General features: G+C 42.9%; 1 protein-coding gene across 1 annotated transcript in view; it reads right to left on the bottom strand.

Moving 5' to 3' along the window:
* Positions 1 to 990: 990 nt before the first annotated feature.
* LOC110074897 (uncharacterized) overlaps positions 991 to 24,204 on the bottom strand; it is a 28,960-nt gene continuing 5,746 nt past the window's right edge. The window contains exons 2-6 of the mRNA XM_073003589.2: positions 21,428 to 21,618; positions 17,318 to 17,567; positions 15,119 to 15,426; positions 12,089 to 12,147; positions 991 to 7,997 (exon numbers count right to left, since the gene is read on the bottom strand). Of these exons, the coding sequence (XP_072859690.2) occupies positions 7,882 to 7,997; positions 12,089 to 12,147; positions 15,119 to 15,426; positions 17,318 to 17,567; positions 21,428 to 21,618 (924 nt within the window). The 3' untranslated portion in view covers positions 991 to 7,881. The remainder of the gene's footprint in view (positions 7,998 to 12,088; positions 12,148 to 15,118; positions 15,427 to 17,317; positions 17,568 to 21,427; positions 21,619 to 24,204) is intronic.

Consider the following 24,204-nt stretch of genomic DNA (forward strand, 5'->3'; position numbering starts at 1 on the left):
ACTTCATATATAGATCTACGTTATGGTGCTTCTCCGGCACTCACTGGATTCACTAGATGTATCATTTTCAGAGCTTAAATAAGTTCTTAATACGTAGTTGAAAAGTACAGTGGTGCCTTGCATAGCGATCGCTCCATATAGCGATGAAATCACTTTGCGATGGACTTTTTGCCATCGCAAGAGCGATTGCTTTGCGATGGTCCCTATGGGGAAATTTTACTTTGCGATGGTCGCAGGGAAGCGATCATCGCGATGCCCCCATTTTCGGCCAGCTGATCGGTGGTTCCAAAATGGCCGTTGGGTAAACAAAATGGCTGCCCGCTGTTTTGCCTCGCTTTAGAGGCACCGAAAATGGCCGCCCCTATGGAGGATCTTCGCTTTAAGGTTAGTTTTTAGCCCATAGGAAAGCATTAATCAGGTTTTAATGCGTTTCTGTGGGCTGTTTAATATCGCTTAGCGATGAAATACCTTAGCAGTGATTTTTGCTGCATGGATTAACATCGCTAAGCGAGGCACCACTGTAACTGTCAAGCCCTGTTTTTTTAAATTTCCTTTTTATTATCATTATAATTTATAAAATCCATCTATGTTAATTTAACATCATGCCACCTGGGTATAGCTTATAATCATTTGTTAATACAACTACAATACACATTAAGCTCCTAATCTATACAACGTGCTTCTGACCATTGACAGAACAAGTCCCATGTTTGATAATATTTTGTATCTTCCTTTCCTTTGATATTCAGTGTTAGTCTGTCCATTTCAGCACAGTCCAATATCTTTTTAATTATTTCTTGATCTGTAGGTGTTTCTTCATTTTTCCAGTACTGTGCAAATATAATCCTCGCGGCTGTTAAAATATGCAGTATTAAATATACATTTTGTTTATCAACACTTTCTGGTATTATACCTAACAGGAAGAGCTCTGGCCTAAAATCTACATGCTTTTTGATTATTTTAACTAGCCATATATGCATTTTGTTCCAAAAAAAAAATCGCTTTATCACAAGTCCACCAAAGGTGATAATAAGTTCCAGTTTTAATGACATTTCCAGCATTTACTTGACCTATTAGAATGCATCTTAGCCAATCTGTTGGAAGGTAAATGCCATCTATAAAACATTTTATATAAGTTCTCTATATAAGATGTTGCCATTGTCATCTTATAGTTTCTAGACCACAGTTCTCGCCATTTTTCAAAGTCAATATTGTATCCAAAATTTTTTGCCCATTGAACCATCGTTTCTTTGACCTGTTTGTCCTCCATTTTCCAGTTTCAAAGAAATTTATATATTTTCCTAATTAATTTATCATCTGATGTTAACATTATTTGGTCAAATGTTGTCTGTTCTTTATAAAAGTCATACATTTTTAAGTCCCTCTCATATCTTGATTGTATTTGCATTATGGACCACCACGATGCATCTAATCCCTGGTCTATAAGATCTTGTTTTGGCTTTAATCTCCTATTTATATCTAAGATATCTGTATAGGTCAATTTTTTTCCCAAAATTCAGAAGATTGGGATGAACAAATGCTTCTATGGTGAAACCCATCTTGGTATTTTTGTGTATATTTTCATTTTTATTTTTTCCCCATATTATATATAGGGACTTTCTAATATAATGGGTCAAGCCCTGTTTTTGATACTGGTGAAGTTGTAGAGCTCTTGTATGAGGAGATTTGAGATACTTTTTTGTTTGGGTTTTATTTTTTTATAAGTTGGAAGAGGAATTGTAATTAATTTCCCCTGTGTTGGAGGCTAAAAAAAATCATTTGTTAATTTGAAATATGCTTTAAAGATGATTAACAAGAATTGCATTTTGGAGAGAAATTCTTTTCTAAATCCGTTTTGGCTCCATTGATGAATTTACCTAGTCTCCTATTAATTATGCTGTTGCATAACCAGCCAACCTGCTCTTCTGGTGTATGGATTGTCCTCCACCACCTCAGCGTCAACTGAGTAGTAATTTTGTGGCTTGCCAGGCGTTCACAGGTCCAGCTCTCAGTTCTGCCTCAGGTCATTAGTAGGCCTCATGCTAGGGATTGGCAAACTCGATCGAGTGAACCCAGCCAGTCAAATTATAATGTTCCCGATATCCCCTTCAGAACATTAATGAAGGTGGCCCCAAGGGGAGAAAGGAAAAAGCTTGGCTTATTAATGTCTCAAGGCCCCAGATGTCTTAGGCACAAACCAATCCAAAGGTGTGAAGCCTTATTGATTTAGCAGTACGTATAGGACTTTGATCCAGAGGCTCCGCAGAAAGAATGGCATGTCCGAGAAGCCAGTAGTTTAGCTGCCTTTCTGTACTTTTCCTTCCAAGCTAAAATGGAAAACTCTGAAGGCCCACAGCTAAACAGTCACTGGAAATGTCCCCTTGGCAGTCCAGGAGCAGTGGGCACCTTAAGAGGGGCCCCAACTTACACATCAGCAAGAAGAATGATTTGCACCACCAAGCAAAGGGCAAAATAAGACATTGACTGGCATAAAATTGCAGGTGCTAACTATGTACAAAGGCAAATTCAGAAATGCTTTTTATGATTTAAACATAATTAATGGACACTTCACCTGAGTGGAGAAGACCAGGTAGCCTGCGTGCCTGCTTAGTCTGTTAAACAGATGCCCACTCTGGATAAAAAATCTCAGGGACACTGATCTGCCTCCTTCTTGTTCTTTATATTTCAATTAGACTAGACAGAGGTCTCCTTCAGACAGAGGACACCTTGAAACAGAGGGGCTCACTGGATAGCTCAGTGAGTTGAATACCTGGCTGCAGAGTCAGAGGTCAAGAATTCAATTCCGTACTCTGTTTCCTGAGTGAAGAGCCAACCTATGTAGCCTTGGGCAAGCTGCATAGTCCAAGAGAATTTATGCAGAAGAACAAACTGGTAAACTACATCAAAGGGGTCACGGACCGCATGGGGAAACTTTTGAAAAAACACAACCTACAAACAATATTCAAGCCCACCACAAAAAGACAACAAATGTTACAGTCAGCAAAGGACAGAAGGGACCCCCTCACCACTGCAAGAGTATACTGGATACCTTGCAGTTGTGGCCAGGTATATATTAGAACCACAAAACGAAGCATCCACACCAGAATCAAAGAACATGAGGGACACTGCAGACTAAAACAACCAGAAAAATCTGCAGTAGCTGAACATGCCCTAAAACAAACTGGACATGAAATTCTATTTTAAAATACCGAAATACTGGACAACACCAGCAATCATTACGTCAGATTGCACAGGGAAACCATTGAAATCCACAAGCACCAGCAGAACTTTGACTAAAAAGAGGAAAGTTTGAAACTCAACAAAACTTGGCTCTAGCTCTCAAAAATACAGCGTGCAAAAGGTCAACAAACTCAAGGACCGGGGATCACTACACATAAAAGACCAGCTAATGACACCCATCAACCACAGTGACAGATAATCTCTCCTTTTTATCACAACAATACACCCATAACAAGACACACTAATCACCCATCTACAGAAAAAGACAAAAGCCCATCTCACAGCCATAAATACTCCACTCCCAAGCCAACTACACCAGAGCACAGAGTGCTGTCCTCTGAAGATGCCGGCCACAGAGACTGGTGAAACGTTAGGAAGAACAAACTTCAGAACACGGCCAAAGAGCCTGAAAAACCCACAACAACCATTACTTCTGAGTTCTTAGTTTTGAGAAAACCTTGAAATGGGTTCCCGTAAGTCAGAATTGACTTGATGGCAATTAATTAATTCTAAAAATTAGGACCATCCTCTCACACCCTCTAAATAAGGAGCTATATCCTGTAAAAGAGAACATGTGGACACTTTAGCTACCTTTTCTGTGGCCAAAAGGAAAAAGTTATGCTCTCTGCTTGCCCCAAATTCAGCATTTTCCCTCAATGATTTGTATCACTTTGAATCATGGGCCATCCCACATAGATGTTTCAATCAGGACAAGCTGCAGTTCTTGCCTAAAGGGGAGACCGTTAACAGCCAGGGTGAGAGTTAAGTTGCCAAGGTGGATTTTCCTAATAGGTGATGAAAAACGTTATTTGGGGCTATAGGAACCTTCACCGTTACCGCGATCTCTGACCATAAAATCAGCAGGCAGGGATCTATGGTATACTACCAGACATTCTTAGTGCCTAGTCTCAGCTTGAGATGGCTGTTATGTGTTCTTCTGATAGCTGTAGGTCTCCTCTCCTCCTGCTGAATTTCAGCTGGGTTTTCAGTTTTCCCGATTGGGCTTTTGTGTGTGTGCATATGTGTGGAACAAGGATTTGCTTTCTTTTCACATATCCTTTGGGCAGACTCATGCCAAATGAAAATGATTTTCTGGACAAATGATTTGGCTCAGAAAGTTTCCCCCAACAAGGGTGAATTGCACGTGTGTGTGCCTTTCCACTGATTATTTCCCAACTCCTGTACCCTTACTCTCACAGCAATCCAAACAGTTTCTCCAAGCTTTACATAAGCAGATCATGCTTTTAATTCTGTGTCTCTCTTCCTCTCCAGTGATCGTCTGTAGTTTTCCTACTTGATCAATTCCTCTGCATCTCCTTTCTCAGGAAGAAGCTGCTTCAGAGGCATTAGCTCAGTTGTCCAAATATGGTGGTCCATAAGCAACGTGACCTGCCTGTATCTAATGGATGCTCAGCATTCTGTACAGGACTAAGGGTTTAGGATGTGCTCCAATTATGAAATGCAGTGCAAGGAGAAGCTTTTTGGTATGTTCACCTTTGGCTTTTCCTGAGGGAGGACACATTTCTTTCCCAGGACTGTACTGCAACTGGAGTAAAACAGCTTTTTAAAAGCCACTTCTCTAAAAATTACTTCTCTTGAAGAACTCTTTAAAAATTCTTTTAAAAATTCTTTTAGGAATCCATTTTCCAGCTGGGACTTCTTACTGAAATTATTTTTCTTACTCTGGTTGCTCTTATGGTAACCAACCCTCATGGAAAACTTCCAAGCGGGATGATATGACCATGGACATGCACTTTCCCTTGGAAAATGTTTTATGACTAAACTTCACCACTATGCCCAGAACAATCTTAACTATGCTGACAGGAAAAATTGAAAGACATAGAAAATCAAACAGACAGAAGCATCAAATTAAATGGGAGAAGTCTTATATCACATGGATGTTGGAAGAAATACTGATACAATCATTAAAGAATCCAGGACTTTTACTAGAACAAAAACTATATCTGGGTAAGCCCATACTCAAATGACCACCAGTGCCTTTTAAAAACATTGATCTAAGAGTTCCTTATGCCGACAATGGCCTACGGACAAAACCAGGTGATTAAGAGCTTGCCATCATCATTACATTGTTCTAATATCTCTCCTTGGCCAGAAGCCTGTTGGACAAATGCAAGATGCAACAGCAATTATTTCTTCTCCCCTAGTGAATTATCTTTCATATGACTAGTTGAACACTTCTGATGAAACTCAGTGTGCTCTCTGACATACAGCTCACTGGATGATGGACAGCCTGTTGGAAGGGAAAAACCACTGCCTGATTACCTCGCTTGTTTTTTTTTTTTTTAAATAAGATTCTGGCCCTCGTCTCTAAGTCGAGGCATCTGCCCAAATGATATGATTGCCTCCTTGGCAAAGTAGGATTGAACTGGAACTGATTTAATCATTCCTAATTCAACTTGTCAAGCTGACAGGAAAAGAGGTAATTTGTCTGAAATATGGTGCTGGGAGAAAGCTTTGCAGATATTCTGGACAGCCGGAAAGATGAACAAGGGGGCGCTAGGGCAAATCAAGCCTGAACTATCTCTGGAGGCAAAAATGAAGAAACTGAGGCAGTCCCATCATGAGAAGGCACTACTCTTTGGGAAAGACAATAGGAGTGGGAAAAGCTGAGGGCAACAGGAAAAAAAAGGAAGACCAAGCATAAGATGGATTGACTCTCTAAAGGAACCCACAGGCTTGAGTTTGCAAGACCTGAGCAGGGCTGCTGAGGACAGGACATTTTGGAAATTGCTAATTCAAAGGATGCCTTAAGTCAGAAGTGACTTGACAGTCCATAACAACAACTCAGTCTCCAGCTGGCTGCTTGGCTCAGACAACTAGGTATCTGGCTATGGAGTCGGAGGTTGGAAGTTTGATTCTCCAATGTGCCTCCACAGAAAAGAGCCAGCCTATGTAGCCTTCGACAACCAACACTGTCCCAGAAGAAAGGAATTGCAAACCACTTCTGAGTCCTCACTACCTAGAAAAACCTGGAAAGTGTTGCCATATCTCAGAATTGACTTGGTGGGACATTATTATATAATTCAATCTCATGATAGTCTGTACAGTCCACTGAGCAGATTTGTAGTGTCTGAGAGATGATGCAAGAAGTATAAAAGGAATTTTATCATCTCCAATAACTAGTGGATTCCCATAATTGATTTTAGGGTTGGAGACTTTTCAAATACCATTTCCCCTTGGGGTCAGGGAGTATATTCTTTCCATAAATAACAACTTTTCTTTCTTTCTTTCTTTCTTTCTTTCTTTCTTTCTTTCTTTCTTTCTTTCTTTCTTTCTTTCTTTCTTTCTTTCTTTCTTTCTTTCTTTCTTTCTTTCTTGGTACAAGATAGGTGTTTTTTTGTTGTTGGGAGAACATCTTAACACACTTCATTCCCGATCCCAGACTGAAGTCATTGTGTCCATAAGAAATAACACGATCCTGCTTAGTTTTTTATAACTAAGAAAAGGAGCAACTGAAAAAGACTTCTCAAAAGGAGTGATGTTATCCCTTAATAGGTTATAAGCATGATGTAACTTAGATTATGGCACTAGTACTTCAGTGGCTGAAATCCTGTTGCTTAACATGGTAAAATGAAATTACAGTAGGCTCATTGAATCACTGGGGATTTGCTGAGTCCTCCATAAATTTTACCGATTTTGTGGGCCTACTCTAGTTGTGTCTTACTATGCTGAGCAACAGTATTTCAGCCAGCGTGCTTTATATCATGGACTGGCAATTTATAACATTCTTGTCTTCCTTTGTTTTTTTTTTAATGTAACTGAAAGTAATTATTTTAGGTACTTTTGAATCATAAGAGAGGAAATGTTTTCGAGAGGTAGCTGTGTTAGTCTGTTTCAACATGTACAAGAACACAAAATAAAAACGAAAGTCTTGTGGCACCTTAAAAACTATCAGATTTATTCCATTGTGAGTTTTTGCGGATTACAATCCACCTCATCAACCAGAGAGGGAGCAGAGGACGTTCTTGGTGACTGACAATCTTTTGTCTACAGAATGAGGGAAGACAATTGTTGTGATGTTGCTTGAGGTGAAACCTGGTACTTCAGGAGGAAGCCCAATAATTTTGAAATCTCCATCTAGAGACATTAGCTGACCTCTGGTCCTGATGCTGCAACATCTGGTTAGGATGACTCAGACCCTGGAACGAAGAGCAGACAGCTGTTTAAAGGTAATGTTCAAGTTCTACATGTTGCTGTTAGAAAGTACAGAAGAATAGATGTTCCTGATTAGGTAATGCAGACCCTAACTATTTCAATTGGCTTCTCTACCAGAATGAAACTGTTTCCTTCTACTTCTCCCACACATCCTACTGGCACTGAGGCGTTCTGTCTAACAAGCTGCTCTTACTCAAAGCCCTCTGTTTCACTGTCCTTAAAGATATACAATCCTAATCCTTTTCCGCCAGGTCAACCAAAACATGACACTGAATGGAATTGGGTCCCTGAACCTTTAATAGTGGCACAAGGGCCCCATCCTACTGTGGGTTTACCTAAGAATTATGGGTTAAAAGTAGTCATGGGAAATGCCGAGTGAGACAGACTTATTTTTTAAAACCAGTCTCTTTATTATGACACAGTGGCAAAGAGGCTCCTCTGTGTTGGGACCCCCTTTCGGTTTGCTCAGCGTTTCTTCCCTTTGCCTTTGGTCTTGGACTCTTGGCTCTTGCTCCTCTGCCGACCTCCCCAGGAGCAGGCTCGGATGAGGGAGATGATCTTGCTGGGCTTCCGGCTTGTCCCTGAAGAGGAATAAGAAGACCAAGAAAAAGAAGTTCAGATTCCATGAGTATCATACATTTAGAAGAAGGAACACTGGAATGAGGGAACAAACAGATAGAAGAAAGATTCAAAATGAGGCAGAGAGAGTAATATAAGCTAAGAGAGACAGAGAAACTGAGGGGTCCCCGGAAGGGGGAACTTGGAGCAGCCTGATTCACACTTCAAAGGTTCTTATTTTCAGCACAATCTGTTTTATCACTCACTTGAGTGATATTTCTGTTCACATTGGAGATATTTATTCCACTCTGAGAAGGGCCCACACAAGTCTTTGGACTGCTAGTTTATTCACTTCTAAGTGTCCCTGGTTTGGTTGTTGTAGGTTTTTCAGGCTGTTTGGCCATGTTCCAGAAACGGCCAAACAGCCCAAAAAACCTACAACAACCATCGGATCTGGACTGTGAAAGCCTTTGAGAATACATTGTACCTGGTTTACTTGTACATTAGTTTACCTGGTTTACCTGCAAGTAAGGAGGACAGCAGCAGTGGGGCAAGCTTGCAAAGGCAGAACTGGCACGTGGGAAAAATGGTGGGGTAAAGATTGGGAAGTCAGAAGGAAGGTATGGGATTGACATAGCCCCTTTCCCTGGCTTTTCTTGCAGCTGCCATTCAGCATGCTGCAGTGCCTTTCCTTTGTTGCTGCTGTCCTTGCTGTTGTTAAATAAAATAAGTGGCATATTAAAACAACAATGCTTCAGCCTAGCGTGGTATTAGAATTCTGCTGTGGCAGTTAGGGAAATATTTTAAAAAGGAGAAGATAAAGAAGAGGAGGGGGTTTCTCCACTCTTCCTTTTAATGTCACAACTCACCTATTACATCACAGGATTGTCACCTCTGATTGATTGATTGATTGATTTAAAATATTTCTACCCCACCTTTCTCCTTAAAAGGACCCGAGGAGGCTTATGTAATTAAAAACACAATATTTAAATACTAGAAACAATTTGTTTGTTTGTTTAATATACTGCCCCAATAGTTCAGAAGTAAGGTGTTGTTAAACCCCGGGAGGTTTAACAAGTTATATATACGGTATATGAAACAAACTATAAACAGTAAAATTAAAACACTAGCATCATAAAAGCCAAATGGTGCCAGAGACAGTTTGCCAACAATAGCAGGAGGTAAACAGTCGGTCAGCCAGGGTCAGTATGAAAGGCCTCCCTGAGAAGCAATGCTTTGAGTTGCCTCCTAAATGACAACAGGGAGGGGGCCAGGTGCAGCCCTTCCAGGAACTGGTTCCATAAGGATGGCACCACTGCAGAGAAGGCCCTGCCTCTTGTAGGAGACTTTCAGGCCCCTCTCAGGGTGGTTATACGGAACAGTCTAGCATGGGGAGATCTGGTAGATCACGCAGATGACATTGCGGAGAGACACTCTAACAAGTAATGTGGTCCCAAACCATGGAGGACTTTATACATGAATATCAAAACTTTGAACCTGTGGAGACAAACTAGAAATGAAGTGATTAAACTTGTTCACATCAGTCACCAGTCTGGCCGCTGTATTCTGGACCCGCTGTACAGTAGTGTCCGTGTCAGTCTCAAGGGAACCATTGCAGTATTCAGTATCAAAATCAATATCATAACCTTTATTGGCATAAAAATGTAAAGCAAACAGCAGTCCTCAGATAGATGGGGGATATTCGATCCGGGAGATGACCAGTGCTTGCACTGACATCCTGAGGAAGCCCTTGTCTAGGTAGGGGCGGAGTTGGGCTATGAGCTTCAGTTGGTTAAAGACCAGTCTGGACACAGCAGCTGCAATCTTGGAATCCCAAGAAAGAGCTGGGTCCCAAAGAACACTCAGATTGCAAACCTGGTCCCTAAATGGGAGAGCAATGCCATCCAGTCTAGGGATAATTCCCCCCCCCGCAACCTATCAGAGGGGCCCTCCAGGAACAAAATCTCAGTCTTTTCTGGGTTCAGTTTAAGCTTGTTGGCCCTGGTCCATTCCAGTACCGAAGCCAGACATCTCTGAAGTGTCTGGACAGCATCCACTGCAGAAGTGATAAAGGAGAGAGTTGTGTATCATCAGCATACTGAAGACACCTTATTCCACATCTCCTGTTGACCTATCCCAGCTGCTTAACATAGATGTTAAAAAAGCATTGGGGATACTGATGATCCCTGCGATATCCACAACTGAGAGTCCAGGGAGCCGACTAATCATCCCCAAGCTGCTCTCTGAGCATGGTCCTCAAGGAAGGACCAGAGCCAGCTCAGTGGCAGCCCCTGATCCCAATCTCAGGCAGCGTGTCCAGGAGGATACTGTGGTTGATGGTATCAAAAGGTACTGAAGGTTCAAGGAGAACCAGTAGGGTACATTTACCCTTGTCAGCCTCCCTTAAAACGAAATTATGTGTTGTAACCAGGGCAGTAAATATCCACTTTTAAAAAATAAAAGTCAAATTGAAAGCTTCCTCCCAGAAGCTTTTGTTTGCTTGTCTTTAAAAGGTCTGGTCAAGAGCCTGCCGAATTTGGCTTTTATGATGTTTTTTGTCTTTAAAAAGTGGTGCAGCCAACATTTGTTGCCCTAATACATACACCTTTTAAAGAAAATCCCACTTCCTTGGTCCCTCTATGGAGATGAGGAAGTGATCAAATTGCCAATATCCTGAAGTGGCTGACAAAGGCTGCAGACCAAATAGGGTTGCTTGAGGTCCATTGCCATTTGGATGCAAGGATCACACCAAATGGCTCACTGGACCTCCTGGCAACCCTATTTAGCCCAATCCAGCCTGCTTCTTTTACACTGTGTACAGAAGTCCTTAATGTGAAACAACTTCCTTTGTTTCTATCTTCCTCTCTTCCTTTTATGCAGACCTTTTGACTGCAAGGTCCTTCAGGCAAAAAAATTGTCTGTAGGCCTATGTCCAAAACTTGTAAAAAGCTGTAATTTATTGTTGCTATTATTACTAGGCTGCAGCTTCCAGAATTCTGCAGCAATTCTGCATTAAGCCAGAATTCTGTGTCAACTGGGAGATTTGGGGAACTGTATTCCAGAAAACGTCTTTTCTAAGCTCTCCCAGTGTCATTTTGGAAACTGGAATTCTACAAAAACGTGCCTCACTTTGTGCCTTTCCAGGGGAGATGAGATTTGGGGTCCAACATATCTTGAGTGTCCTAGGTTTTGGGAGGCTGTTTCAGAGACAGACAGATGGGAAAGACAAACATCTAGGGGGAAAAATGGTAGGTCGGGCAGAGAAGATAATGGAACAGAGATTCAGGTTTGGTATGTATGAGTCATTTGGGAAATGAATCACTAAGGAAAAGAAAAGATAATGATGAAATTGCACCCAGTACTTTGTATCTTATAATGAGAAGTATTGTAATAAAGCACAGTGCAAGCCACCTCTTTTTTTTTTAATTTGAAAATCTTACTCTTCCCCTATCCCAGCAAATGAATTCTCAGTGGAGCTGGAGAAGAGATTTTTAGATGCTCTACGAGTTTGTCTCTCTGTCTGCCTACCTATTTTCAAATTCCCAGGAAGATCTTTGAGCTTGGAAAGGTTACCTTTTAGACAATAACCCCCGGAACATCCCTTGATTCTGGGAACTGTCACCCAACGCTGTAACTTTTCTAAGCTCTGTCAGCATGTTGCTGTTGGCATTGAGAAACAGATTTTAGAGCTAAGTCATGACAGTAAAGCAGTCATAGAAGGACCAAAGGAAAGGCGGATAGTCTCAGTGGAGGTGGACAGTTCCCGTGGCAGTGAATTGGCTCTAGATTTGTGTTGAACTTTAAAGGCACAGTCCAAGTGCTTAGTTTATTTTGAAGATAAAATGCAGCACCAGGAATTGCTCCTATAAAATCCAAATTAAAGTCTGGAGCTGATTTGCTACCCTACTAACAATGGAGCCACCAGCCCCCACCAAAACAGGAGAATAGGTGAAAGGGTGATCATTTGTAGGAATATTGGTGGGTAAAGGTAGCTGCTGATTACTGAAGGAGGTGAATGATTCTGGGACAGAGATGCTGACTGGAATACAGAATTCAATGATGAGCCACTCAGAGACAGTAACTTCTTTTATGGGGTGCCATTTAGCATCCTTACCTCTTGGAGAAGACTTCCTCCTGCCAGATCGACTAGCACTTCTGCTCTTAGTGGCTTCCCTGAAACAAGAACAACCTCTGTCAGATCATACCTTGTATTCCACACCAGGATCATGGCACATTTCTCAAACTTGTTATAGGTTGAGTGATTGACTGATTTGGATATTTAAATCATTATTGTAGGAAATAAAAAGTATCAGTGCATTTGAAAAGTAACCTCAGCCACTAGGGAGCAAGGAACAGATAAATAGGGAAGTGGGCTTGGACCTGGTGGTCCCTCTTTCCTAACTGATCGTTCAATGATCTTTGAATTGCTTTACTTCCTCCTTCTTGAAAACTAGTTGGCTGCTGCTTTTCTTCATATGAAAGAAGTGCCCACATGGGATCTACTTGCTACTAGCCTCCCCGCACTTCAGCCCCCATGCACGGAAGCCAGCTCTCAGAGCTTCTGTCATCAAGTTTAAGATTTTTCTCCAGCACCATCTTTGTAGAGCCTGTGGGAGCACACGAGACAACTAATGTCGATACTTGCTCTAAATGGAAACTCTCCTTGGTCACTGCTTGCCACGTAAATTTGTGAAGAAGGCTTTTGGGAGTGCTTGGGAACTGAGCACAAAAATGAACTCTGTGAACCATATGATTACTGCCACAGATTTAACTGGTGTTTGTGTTTGTGTATTGTGAGTTGCAATGCCCAGGGCACTTTGTTATAGGAAGGCCTAGAATTACTATAACTGTAACTGTAACTAGTCACTCTTATAAGTGTAACATAACTGCATCCCTCAGACAAAGCCAGTAAAACCTTGACTGAGGGCTTATCTACATTTACATTTGCTCCCCAATAAGCTCTGTTCCAAATGGATTCAATATAAAATCATGTGATTATTTGAAACATGGTTTGTGCCAGCAGCAGCTGTGTGTGGTTGTGTGTTTGGGTCTCTTCCCCCCCCCCAAAAATAAGACAGGCTGGTAACAAATAATAAATGGGGTGTGTCCTAGGGCGCCTTCTGATTGGGAGGTGCTTCTCCCCTGACTTTTTTATCCCTCTAGCCCTCTTCTTTATGTCCCTTCAGTCTCTCTCTCTCTCTCTCTCTCTCTCTCTCTCTCTCTCTCTCTCTCACACACACACACACACACACACACACACACACACACACACACACACACACACTCTCCTGCGCCTGCTGATAGAGTCCTCCCATCCTCTCCACCTCCCAGAGCCAAGCAAAAACATTCTTAAACTAACAGAAGCAGTCAAGCTTTTTACGAACATCTTTGCCAGCAAAACTCCTCCTTTCTTGCAGCCTCTCCCACTGCCTCTAGCTGGTTATCGCAAGGGGCAATTTGCAGTGACAGGAGTGTACACATGCAGAAATGAATAAAATAAATTGAGTTTCACATGCATAGAATTTTAAACAATCCTTGAACTCCTGTTTAATTCTCATTATCTATTTACCAGAACAATTTAAGCAGGTGGAAGCTGAGACATTTTGCTTAAATACTTGTTAGTAACTCTCTCTCTCTCTCTCTCTTAGTTCATTAGTTTGTTGGCCCTGTAAAAGGACCGGTAAAGTCCGGGTGGCTCTGCACATGCGCCTGTCTCTCAGCTGAGATGCACGCCCAGACACAGTCCAGGGTTCCCTCTCAATAGGTGTCCCCCCCCTCCAGGCACCCATATATATACATTTCTCATTAGGTATCCCCCCAGGTACAGTACCCATATATATATGGTTGCCTAGGGGGATACCTATTGAGAGGGAACCCTGGACTGTGTCTGGGCGTGCATCTCAGCTGAGAGGCTGAGATATACACTATATATGGGTGCCTGGGGGGACACCTATTGAGAAATGTATAAAATATTTTACACCTATATATAAAAATGGTTTTTGAGAGGCAACCCTGGGATGCCTCTGCACATGCTCCCACCTCACAGCTGAGGGGCTGCCTCTTGTGAAGTTTTTTTTAATCTGCCTCTTTAAAAATAGCCCACCTGCCTTAGTTGAGCCTGGGTCCCAGCTGAGCTTTATTTTTGAGCAGTAACCAGGCCAGCTCTGGGCCTCAGCTGCCTCTGCGCATGCGCCTGCCTCTCAGCTGAGAGGCAGGCACATGCACAGAAGCAGCCAGGCTGCAGGAGCAAGCTGGGCTTCCATTCAAGATGGCAGGAGTGGAGGAGGAGGTGGGAGTGGCAGCAAAAAGGTAGGGGGCTGATGGAACAGCGGGGAGGGGTTGAGGGCAGTGGGTGTCTCTAGATGCCTGGGTGCCTTTCAAATGATGGCCCGGAAATCACTAAAATTCATTGATTCATATTTGTGGGTGTTGTTGTGTTTAAAAGAACACAAATCAACAAATTAGCAACTGTATTTTCAAAGGCTTTCATGGCTGGGATCTGATGGTTGTTGTGGGTTTTTTCGGGCTCTTGGGCCATGTTCTGAAGGTTGTTTTTCCTGATGTTTCGCCAGTCTCTGTGGCCGGCATCTTCAGAGGACGGAGTAGGAACTCTGTCCGTGCTCTGTTGCTGTTTGTTGGATGTTTGAGTATTTATAACTGTGGGAACAGCTTTTGTCTTTTTTCAGGAGATAGGGTGATCAGTGTGTTTTTTGTTGAGATAATGAGGGGGAGATTATCTGTTACTGTGACTGATGGGTGTCATTAGCTGGTCTTTTTTGTGCAATGATACCTGGTCAATTGTTGACAACAAAAATGACTCCTTAGCAACTGTTGACAAAACTTTCAATTCGGTTTTTTACTTTGTGCCCCTCCCTACGCCCAAGTACCCCCTCCCTAGAAAACCCTAAAAAGGGTAATCATCCATATGTCAAAATTGACTTGGAACTCAATTATTATTACTTTGTGTATTATCCAACTTTGAATTTGGATTTTCTGTATTAAAAACTCACAGCCATGTCTCTGTTCCACCTCTATACCATGTTTTAAAAAAAGAGACCATCTGAATTTTGTACCAGAGGGTTTTGGTCTAGAACCACATTGGATATAAATCCAGGTCACCTTGCTCCCCTCCATGGACCCCTACCTTCTAGAGGGAGGGCTGCTCTCTGATGTATCTGTTTCTCTGCCATGGCTCCTGGGACTGACGGACTTCTCAAAAGTTTCTCCTGCGGCAAACCCTTCAGCTAGTGTGTAGGTGTCGGAATCAGGTATCCATTCTTCGCTGGTGACAGGAGGCCTACTGAGAAATCCAGGACCTTGTAGACTCCCCACAGATAAGACCATGCTCTGCCTGCTCCTGGCATCTTCCTGCTCGGGGCTAGCTAGTTCAGGAGGTGAGTAGAGACTCCGGATGCTCACCGTTTCCACTAAGTCCAAGGAGACAGATGGACTCTGGGGGAAAAAAAAGACAGTTAGCCCTAAAAATAATTCCTTGTTATACACGATTTTAATAACGTTCAAGTCTCCCTGTCCGACCACTCAGGCTGGTGTCCAGAGCTTGGAAGAATCATGGTGAGCCTGCCCTGGCTGCGGCCGGTGGGCAATGTGGGCAGACCACCTGGTCAGGAGCTGTGGGGGCACTTTCTCTGAGCACTACACCTGGGTCTTGGGGTGGGGCTGGGAAGAACACCAATGATGCCCTCATAGGAGCAGCTGTGGTGATGGCTGGGCTGGAGATGAAAGGTGGACCAGAAGACTTAAAGGAGGAGGATCACCGGGTGATGTGCAGTCTGTGCTGATCCACCCTGAGGGGAGTTGACAGCATGGCTTGAAGAAGCTGCCAAGCTAAGACAGGATGGGATGAGGTGCCAAGAGCTGAGGCATCTGGAAAGCTAGAGAGGTGCCGGGCACTGCTGGAGACAATACCGAGTAGACGCTGTCTAGGGGGGTGGGGTATAAATCAAATAAATCAAATAAATCAAATCAAATCAAATCAAATCAAATCAAATCAAATCAAATCAAATCAATCAATCAATCAATCAATCAATCAATCAATCAATCAATAATACAGGCAAGCAGCTGTTCCCCTCCCCTCCCGCCATGAGCCCTGCTTCTCCAGCTACCAGATTCACCCTGATCTCCGTCTCCGCATCCTGTGCCCAGCTATCTCACAAAGCAGTTTCTGTCTGGTTTCTGATCCTACCACCCAAGAAGGGGGTGTATGAACATTCCTTCTGTCAGGTCCCAAGGACGAGGGTCTGTGGCTGCAGAAGGGCATTGGGCCTCCTGCCTGCAAAGCGCCTGGCAGTTTTCTTCCAGAGACATCCTGAATGAATTGGTCCTATGAACTTTGGGAAACTGTGTTCACCCATTGGGCTATGGTTTGTGGCTCACTGCAAGAACTGGACGTGGTTTTGAACTTGTCTGTTACCTGCTCAGAAGAGCCTGTGTCCACAAGGACTTCTTCGGTCCCAGGCTTGGGAGAGCCTGGGCCTCACAAAAACTGTGTTGCACCCAGCCCGGAGGGACTCAGTTCTGCTAAGGACTTTTCAGTCACCAGTCCAGAAGGTCTGTTGTCTGCAAATGGCTACATACCCGCTGCCTGTCAGAGCCTGGGTCTGCCCAAGCCTATTTCTGGTCAGGGTCAAGCCCAACCCGATTCTGTAAAAGTTTGGCACAAGTTGGTTTCTCGCTTTCCTCCCATATTAATAAAGCTTCCGCTTCTGCAGAGATTCACCCTCTCATCATGGAGGGGGTGGTGCTGGTGGCTGACAGTCACTATTTGGGATTCATTTGGAAAATTTACTCTTTGGGACACTAAGGTTATAGTTTTCAAAAAGGCCCATGTTGGCTGCAGCTTCTGAGGCAAGTGATTCTGTCACAGGCTGTTGGATTCCACTTCATCCCTATCCAATGCAGTCATTGCTAGGGATTAATGAGAGGAGCAGTTCATTCTACAGTGGACCCTCTACTTAAGGAATTAATCCGTATTGGAATGTTGGCTGCAAGTCGAAAAGTCTGTAAGTCGAATCTCCATTGACCTACAATGCACTGAAAACCGATTAATCCCATAACCAGTGGTTTTTATTCTATTTTTATTCCATTTTGTTTTTTTTCTGGTCTGTAAGTCGATTCTCTGGCTGCAAGTTGAATCTAAATTTTGCAGCCAGAGAAGTCTGTAACTCAAAAAGTCTGTAAGTCGAGCCGTCTGTAAGTCGAGGGTCCACTGTATCTGGAGAGCCACATGCTCATGGTTATTTTGCAAAGCACCAAGTACAGTGAGCATGGTATATAAATGAAGAATAAGGAATAGTGACCGTAACAGCCCTAGGAGGGAACCCACCTGTGGCTTCTGGGGTGGGAGCTCTGCCGGCACCGCTGGCTCTTCGACATTGCTTTGCAGTTCACTTGTTGAGACTGAGGGGGGCCCCAACATGTTGATCACCTTAACCCATAATCCAAAGGTATCTTCTTGTAGTCCAGGCTGGGGGCTGAGCTGCAAGTAGAAGGTGCGGCCGCTCGCCAGTTTGAATCGCAGCTGCTTCTTCTCATGGTTGTGCACTGAAATCTTGACAAAATGCAATGGGAGGAGCCTGTGGGGCAGAAGAAGGGGGGCTGGAGGTTGTCATGGTGGCTGGGGTATTGTGGGAGTTGTAGTCCCTCCAAAGGAACCTTCCCCACCTCTGTCCTCCTGAAAATCCCTGTCTAGGAAGGCTAACATGGCTTCCTCTCTGTTGAATTTCTTCTGGAGGGCACAGACGTTTTATTTGATTTTTGGTGTTTACGCTGGCCTGTTGGCCGAAGTGGGATTTAACTGACTGGGTGCTATTTCTCTTCTTTTGTTCTAGTTGTTTATTTACATTATATTTTAAATTTAAATAAGATGTTGTTTCATAACTGGCAGAAACCTACTGGAGTCTGTGTAATATTGGAATAACTCCTGTGTTTGCACAATCAGGAGCATGGCCAGGCATGACAGTTAGACATGCCCTGCCAACCTGTCAATTAGCTGTAATTATTTGCCGTGCCTTACACAAACTTTATATAAACACCAATAGGATACAGGCTACTGTATGCTATTATTGTTCGTTGCTTGGGCTCCACTCCTCATAAAATCCAGGCACAGCCTCCAGGTCATTAAATAAGCACCTCTTAAAGATCTAGGTAGGAACTACAGCTTTGAGACTACCCATAGTAAATTGTCTGAAACGTGAAGGTAGAAACGACATGTTTTAGACCAGTGGTTCTTAACCTTTTTGAAAGAAACGCCCCCTTGAGCCATTGAGGAAGTTATCATCGCCCCCCTCCCCGCGGTGATGATATCTTATTTATTCGACTCTAGGGGGCGGTGCTCATCCCCGTTTCCAAGCCATAGAGCCAGCGGTTTTGTCCGAAGACAATCTTTCCGTGGTCACATGGCCAGTGCGACTTAGACACAGAACGCTGTTACCTTCCCACCGAGGTGGTCCCTATTTATCTACTTGCATTTGCATGCTTTCGAACCGCTAGGTAGGCGGGAGCTGGGACAAGCGACGGGCGCTCACTCGTCGCGTGGATTCGATATTACGACTGCTGGTCTTCTGACCTTGCAGCACAGGCTTCTGCGGTTTAGCCCGCAGCGCCACCACGTCCCTGAGGGCTATCCAAAAACAGGCATGAAACCACTTGCTTTTGCCTGTTTCACACTAATCCTGAGATTAAAGCAGGACATGAGGCCGTCCTCAGCCCACAGGCTAGCCAGTGCTGGGAGGTTTGCTGCCACTATTGGCAGTCAAAGCAGCCCACTTGCCACGAGGGGGGAAAGGAGCTAGAGTTGTCCCCACGCCAGCACAAACCATGCCACCAGCTGGGCAGTGCCAAGGTGGCTGGGAAGCCTCCACAGCCAAGACAGAGGCCCTGGTGAGGTCTGAAAAGGGCTCCTCTGCAAAACCAGAACCTTGAAAACTGTTTTACTACAACTCCCAGGGTCCACCTGCCATCAGGGTCGATGTAATAATGTGTCCAATCTTTCATTTTAGAAAGCCTCAAGAGGAGTTGATTTTGCATACTCCGAGAGGGTTATCTGCAAGAAATACAAAATTGGCTCTTGTTCTTATTTTCATGTTTTGCACAGTAACAACAACATGGGCTTCAGTTTATTTATTTTATTTATTTATTTATTTATTTTATTTAACTTGTATGCCGCTCACACTACCCAAAGGTCTCTGGGCGGCTTGCAACAATTTAAACACAATAAACAGATAAAACAATTAAAATACAATAAAAAATGCAATGCTCTAAAAATTGCCATCAGGATCTACAGTTGATATTATTTCAATTAAAAACCTTCTGGAACAGGAAGGCTTTGACCTGGTGCCGAAACGTTATCAACGCTGGCGCCAGACGAATCTCACTCGGATGGGCGTTCCATAGTCTGGGGGCAGCTGCTGAAAAGGCTCTTTGTCTACAAGCCATCCCTCTTACCTTCTTTAAGTGAGTTCCTTCCCCTCACCCCAATTCTAGCTGACCTTGACTGCCTATTAATCAGCAAGCATTGTCACTGCTGTACCTATGTACCACTAAGGAAGATCACAGATCTCAGTGCTTTTAAACAGAATTGTCAAATACCTGATGATGATGAATCCAAATGAGTCAGGAAGAAGCAATATCTAAGCCCAGCTTGAAGTTGTTTGGAGTGTCTGTCTGTCTGTCTGTCTGTCTGTCTGTCTCTCTCTCTATCTATCTGTCTATCTGTCTGTCTGTCTGTCTGTCTACCTACTTATTTATTTATTTATTTATTTGTTTGTTTGTTTGTTTGTTTATACATACATACATACATACATACATACATACATACATACATACATACATACATACATACATACATACATACATACATACATACATACATACATACATACATACATACTGTAAGTCCCCTTTCTCCCCATACGGGGCCCAAAGTGAATCACAACCATTACAACTGCAAAATGATAACAGGTTTAAAATACTATACAGAAGAAGCACTTTCTTACTCTTCCTACCTCTGACTCATATTTAATTCAAGTCAACCTCTCATGGACTCCTCAACTTTATTCTGAATTTATAATGCAGAAGCCATATATTTTCAGATTTGTTCTTATCATAATTGGGAAGGAAGAGTGCCCACCCATAAAGTTTAGGGACCAGAATGATTAACAGATTTTTTTCCCATGGGGCTTCCATGGATTACAGACTGCTTCCTCTAATGAGCACCCTAGATGACAAGGGCACTCTTAACCCTGTGCTCAATGTAGAGATTAATAGGCACCCTATTAATAGATGAACAGTCTGCTTAAAAGGAGAGCCCTCTGTTTGTCCATGTGACCAGTGAGAGCCAGTGCAGGGTAACAACAGTCAAATGTCAGATTAGGACTCAAGAGATCCCTGCTGAAACCCTAGATTTGCCCTGGAAATGCACAGGCAGCAAGGCAATGACAAGTCCCTCCTCAAACATCTCACACCATCTCCAAAACCCTATGATGAGGGACAATGGCTATGGATCTACTGCCTGCTAGTACTTGCCTAGAAGTCCATGGCACCTGCTCACCTTGGAACCCAGGTACTACACTTCCCTTCGGTGTTGCTACGCTTGCCTCCCTTCTCCAAGGGGTGTGGAAGTTCAAAGAGTACAACCCTTGGCCTCCCTCTGAGAGATGCTGGGCATTTGCAATTTTTCAGCTCATCTACCTAGGCTTAAATATGTCCAACATCGGACACACATGACACAAATTCAGCCAAGTTGTTTTGGCACCTGAGGCGGAAAACCGGAAAAGCACCACTTGTTCTCTCAGATGGTACAAATACCATCACAAATAACCAACCTTTTGTTGAATTTGCAGGGCACCTCACAGCTGCTACTTAAGATGGCTGCCTCAGTTTTCTCCTTTTCCTCAAAGCCCTATTCTAGTGTTGCAAAAAAATAAATTATGGGCTTTTTTTAATGGGCAGATTCTTCAGTCAAGAAAGAGCCGCATAACAGGCAACACTTAACAAGTGAAACTCTTCACAGCACAGAGATGTCACAGAGACCTTACCTCATCATTCTTGCCCGCTTGTCAAGGGGATGGCATCTTAATGTGAACGCTGGAAAAAGTTATTTTCCAAAGTACAGCTTCCAGAATCTTGCAACCATTACGGTCACCAGGAAAGTTAATTTTTTGGAAAAGTCATGCTGGCTAGGCTAACTTGTCGGTTTGGGGAGATACAATCTGAAAAGAAAGTTTTCCCACTCTCTTCTCTCCATAAATGGATAAAAAGTAAATGAATTTTTAAAAATGATTTTTAAAATTTAAATCCAACTTTTAAAATTTAAATCATGATTTAAACAGTGATTTGAATCAAATTTATCCTGCACCAAATATTATGAGGGCTGGGGAGGGGGGGTGCTACAGTAACTCAGACTTTTTAGTATAAAGGTATAGGCCAGACATACCTGGTGAGCTCAAGTTTCTTAGTTGGGCGGCTGCGCAAATGTTTATACTTTAAGATGGGAACTGCAGGGAAGATGGGACGCGCCAGAAGCAACACATTGGGAAGCTGAAGATTGGGGCTTGTGCAGGCCATAGCAACGGTCACCGTCTCCACTTGATTGTGCACATCAATCACCTCTCCTCGCTTGTTAATCTGCAGAGAAACCAAGAGGAGTTTAATCCAGGGGCAGACCCCCCAAAATATAAAGGGAAAGAAGTCTCTCACACACATTGAAATAATGCAGCAGTGCTATGGTGGGGACTTCTGAGTCAGAGAATGTCCAGGTGGGTTGGGCCACATGTTCACTAGTGTGTCTCTCTGTTTATGTGTATCTGTGTAAGATAATGGATCAAATATGGGCTAATGAAGAGAAATAATCCAATTCAAGAACTGTGAGCTGTATAAACACCTGCCACAAATAGCTGTGACTCATGCAGCTTGCTGGCTCCCCCACCCCCTTGAAGAACCTTTCCAAGAATGACATGCTTACAACTCCCACTAGGCCCACACATTATGGCTAGTGACAAGAGATTGCGAAAGCTGCAGTCCAAAACACCAGGAGGGCTAAAGGCTCCCCACCTCTCTTGTTGTTCCTCCCTTATCAGAAGCTGGGCACCACATTGACTTTGAATGAGGCAGCTCTAAACAATGATGTGGCATTACGTTTAAACCAGGCTCCAAGGTTCCTTAGCAAATATGTCTTTCTTTTCCTTCTTTTCCCATTTATTTTACCTTGAATGATAAGCTGTATCAATCTGTAGCTTTCATTTGTTGCTTCATGACTGAAGTATTATATCCTGCATTCTGAGAGTTTTATGATTTCATTCATTTATTTTTGTGCTCCATTCATCTTCATTCATTTGTCTTAATGCTTCTGCACTCGTCAACCTCTTGATTAAAAAAATCTTAGAATCCTGTGATAAATCTACATTTCAGATGCTTCTATCTTTTTAGAATAATTGCCTATGTTGAATCCCATGATTCCACGCCTTATTTCAGAACCAAGAATACAGAGCTCTGTGCAACACATATTCGCCAAACTCATTTTTTGTTGTTGTATAATGTATTATTTGTCTTAATGTGGCTGCTCTCTATGACCTAAACTGACCCACAAAGAGACAAAGGGTTAAGTCCATCCCTATTCTACCCAACCCTCACCCCTGCAAACCAGATTGCTATTTACAGAGACGAAAATAGATTAACATAATTAATATAAATATTGTCAAGTGAAGAGGGAATGCTGATCTACCCTCTGCTCTACAGAATGACCAGAGATTCCTTTTTTTTTTTACAATGTATTATTGTATTAAGAGTTACCCTTTGCTAGACATCTCACTAGCATCCCATAATTGGTAGCTTAAGTTTAAAAACTAAACCAGTGATTCCCAACCTTGGGTTCCCAGATGTTCTTGGACTACAACTCCCAGAAATCCTCGCCAGCGCAGCTAGTGGTGAAGGCTTCTGGGAGTTTCATTCCAAGAACATCTGGGGACCCAAGGTTGGGAATCACTGGACTCAGGAACGGCAGAATCGATCCCAGGATTTGACATGCCAAAGCCAAGTTCGGCTTACTTAAGGACCCTCAGAGGACGTTTTCCCTGCTTCAGTTTCCCCAAAACCAAATTCAGTGTTAGCCATTCTAGGCAAGATTGTAGTTCCAGAGATCAGGAAACTTACTTTTTTGGGCTAGAGCTCCCAGAATCTCTCACTCAGCATGGTCTTTGAGGTTCTGGGAGTTGCAGTTTTAAAAAGTCACTGGTCACAGAGCCCTTTTTGTTAAGCTTTGATTGTGCAATAGATCCAGGCCTACATACAACCATGGAAACAGGACCAATCATAGCAGTCAAATCATATCAAGCTATTAGTAGCAGATTCTTCTACAACAATCTTCCCCCAACTGGAGATCCTGCAGAGGTGTTGGATAGAATCCCATCATCCCTCCTTAGCATGTGGCAGTGGATGATGGTGGTTGTAGTCCAACACAATTGGAGAGTACCTGGTTTTGGGGGGAGTATTTTACAGTGAAAACTGCATGAAGCCACATTCTCATCATCTTCTGAACAAATTTCAATAAATTGTGTCCTCTGTTTTTTTTAAAGTGTTTTCAGAATGCAAGGAAGAAATGGCACCTTTTGGACATAGCCATAATCAGTAGCTAGTATGCTTTTGAAGGACATCAAGAAAGAGAAGCTGTTCTTTAGAACTATCATGCGTATTATTCTTGTTTTGCTTGTCAGGCTTGCTTTGAAATCTGAAATTGTTACTTAGGATGATAAGGCCCTGTAATGATGACCATTAGTTGCTTATTTTTCCACCTAGTTATTTAATAGTGAATTTCATTTAAATAATGTGACCCTCTCCTACATGGTACAAAGGAGAGAGGTACTTTCAGAGGACAGGCTGTAGTTCAGTGGCAGACCACATATGTTGTGCTTTCCATACAGAAGGTCCCAGGTTCAAACTCAGCATCTCCATTTAAAAGGAGTAACATAAGCTGTAGAGTCTGGAATGCAATGGTAGAGTAAACAAGCTCTAAACAACCAGGTTCAAACCATGGTATTTCCAGCTAGGACTAAGAATTACTTCTGTCCATAGACTGGAAAAGGTAATTTTGTCAACTACAACTTCCATGCTGGATGGAGGATACTATAAGTTATTATTTCAAAAAGTAACTTTTCCAAGCTCTGCTGTTGTCTGAAACCGAGCTACAGTATTGCTAGGTAGTGCATCTGACGGATT

This window comes from Pogona vitticeps, chromosome 6 (assembly GCF_051106095.1).
Source record: "Pogona vitticeps strain Pit_001003342236 chromosome 6, PviZW2.1, whole genome shotgun sequence".
Classification (NCBI taxonomy): Eukaryota; Metazoa; Chordata; class Lepidosauria; order Squamata; family Agamidae; genus Pogona; species Pogona vitticeps.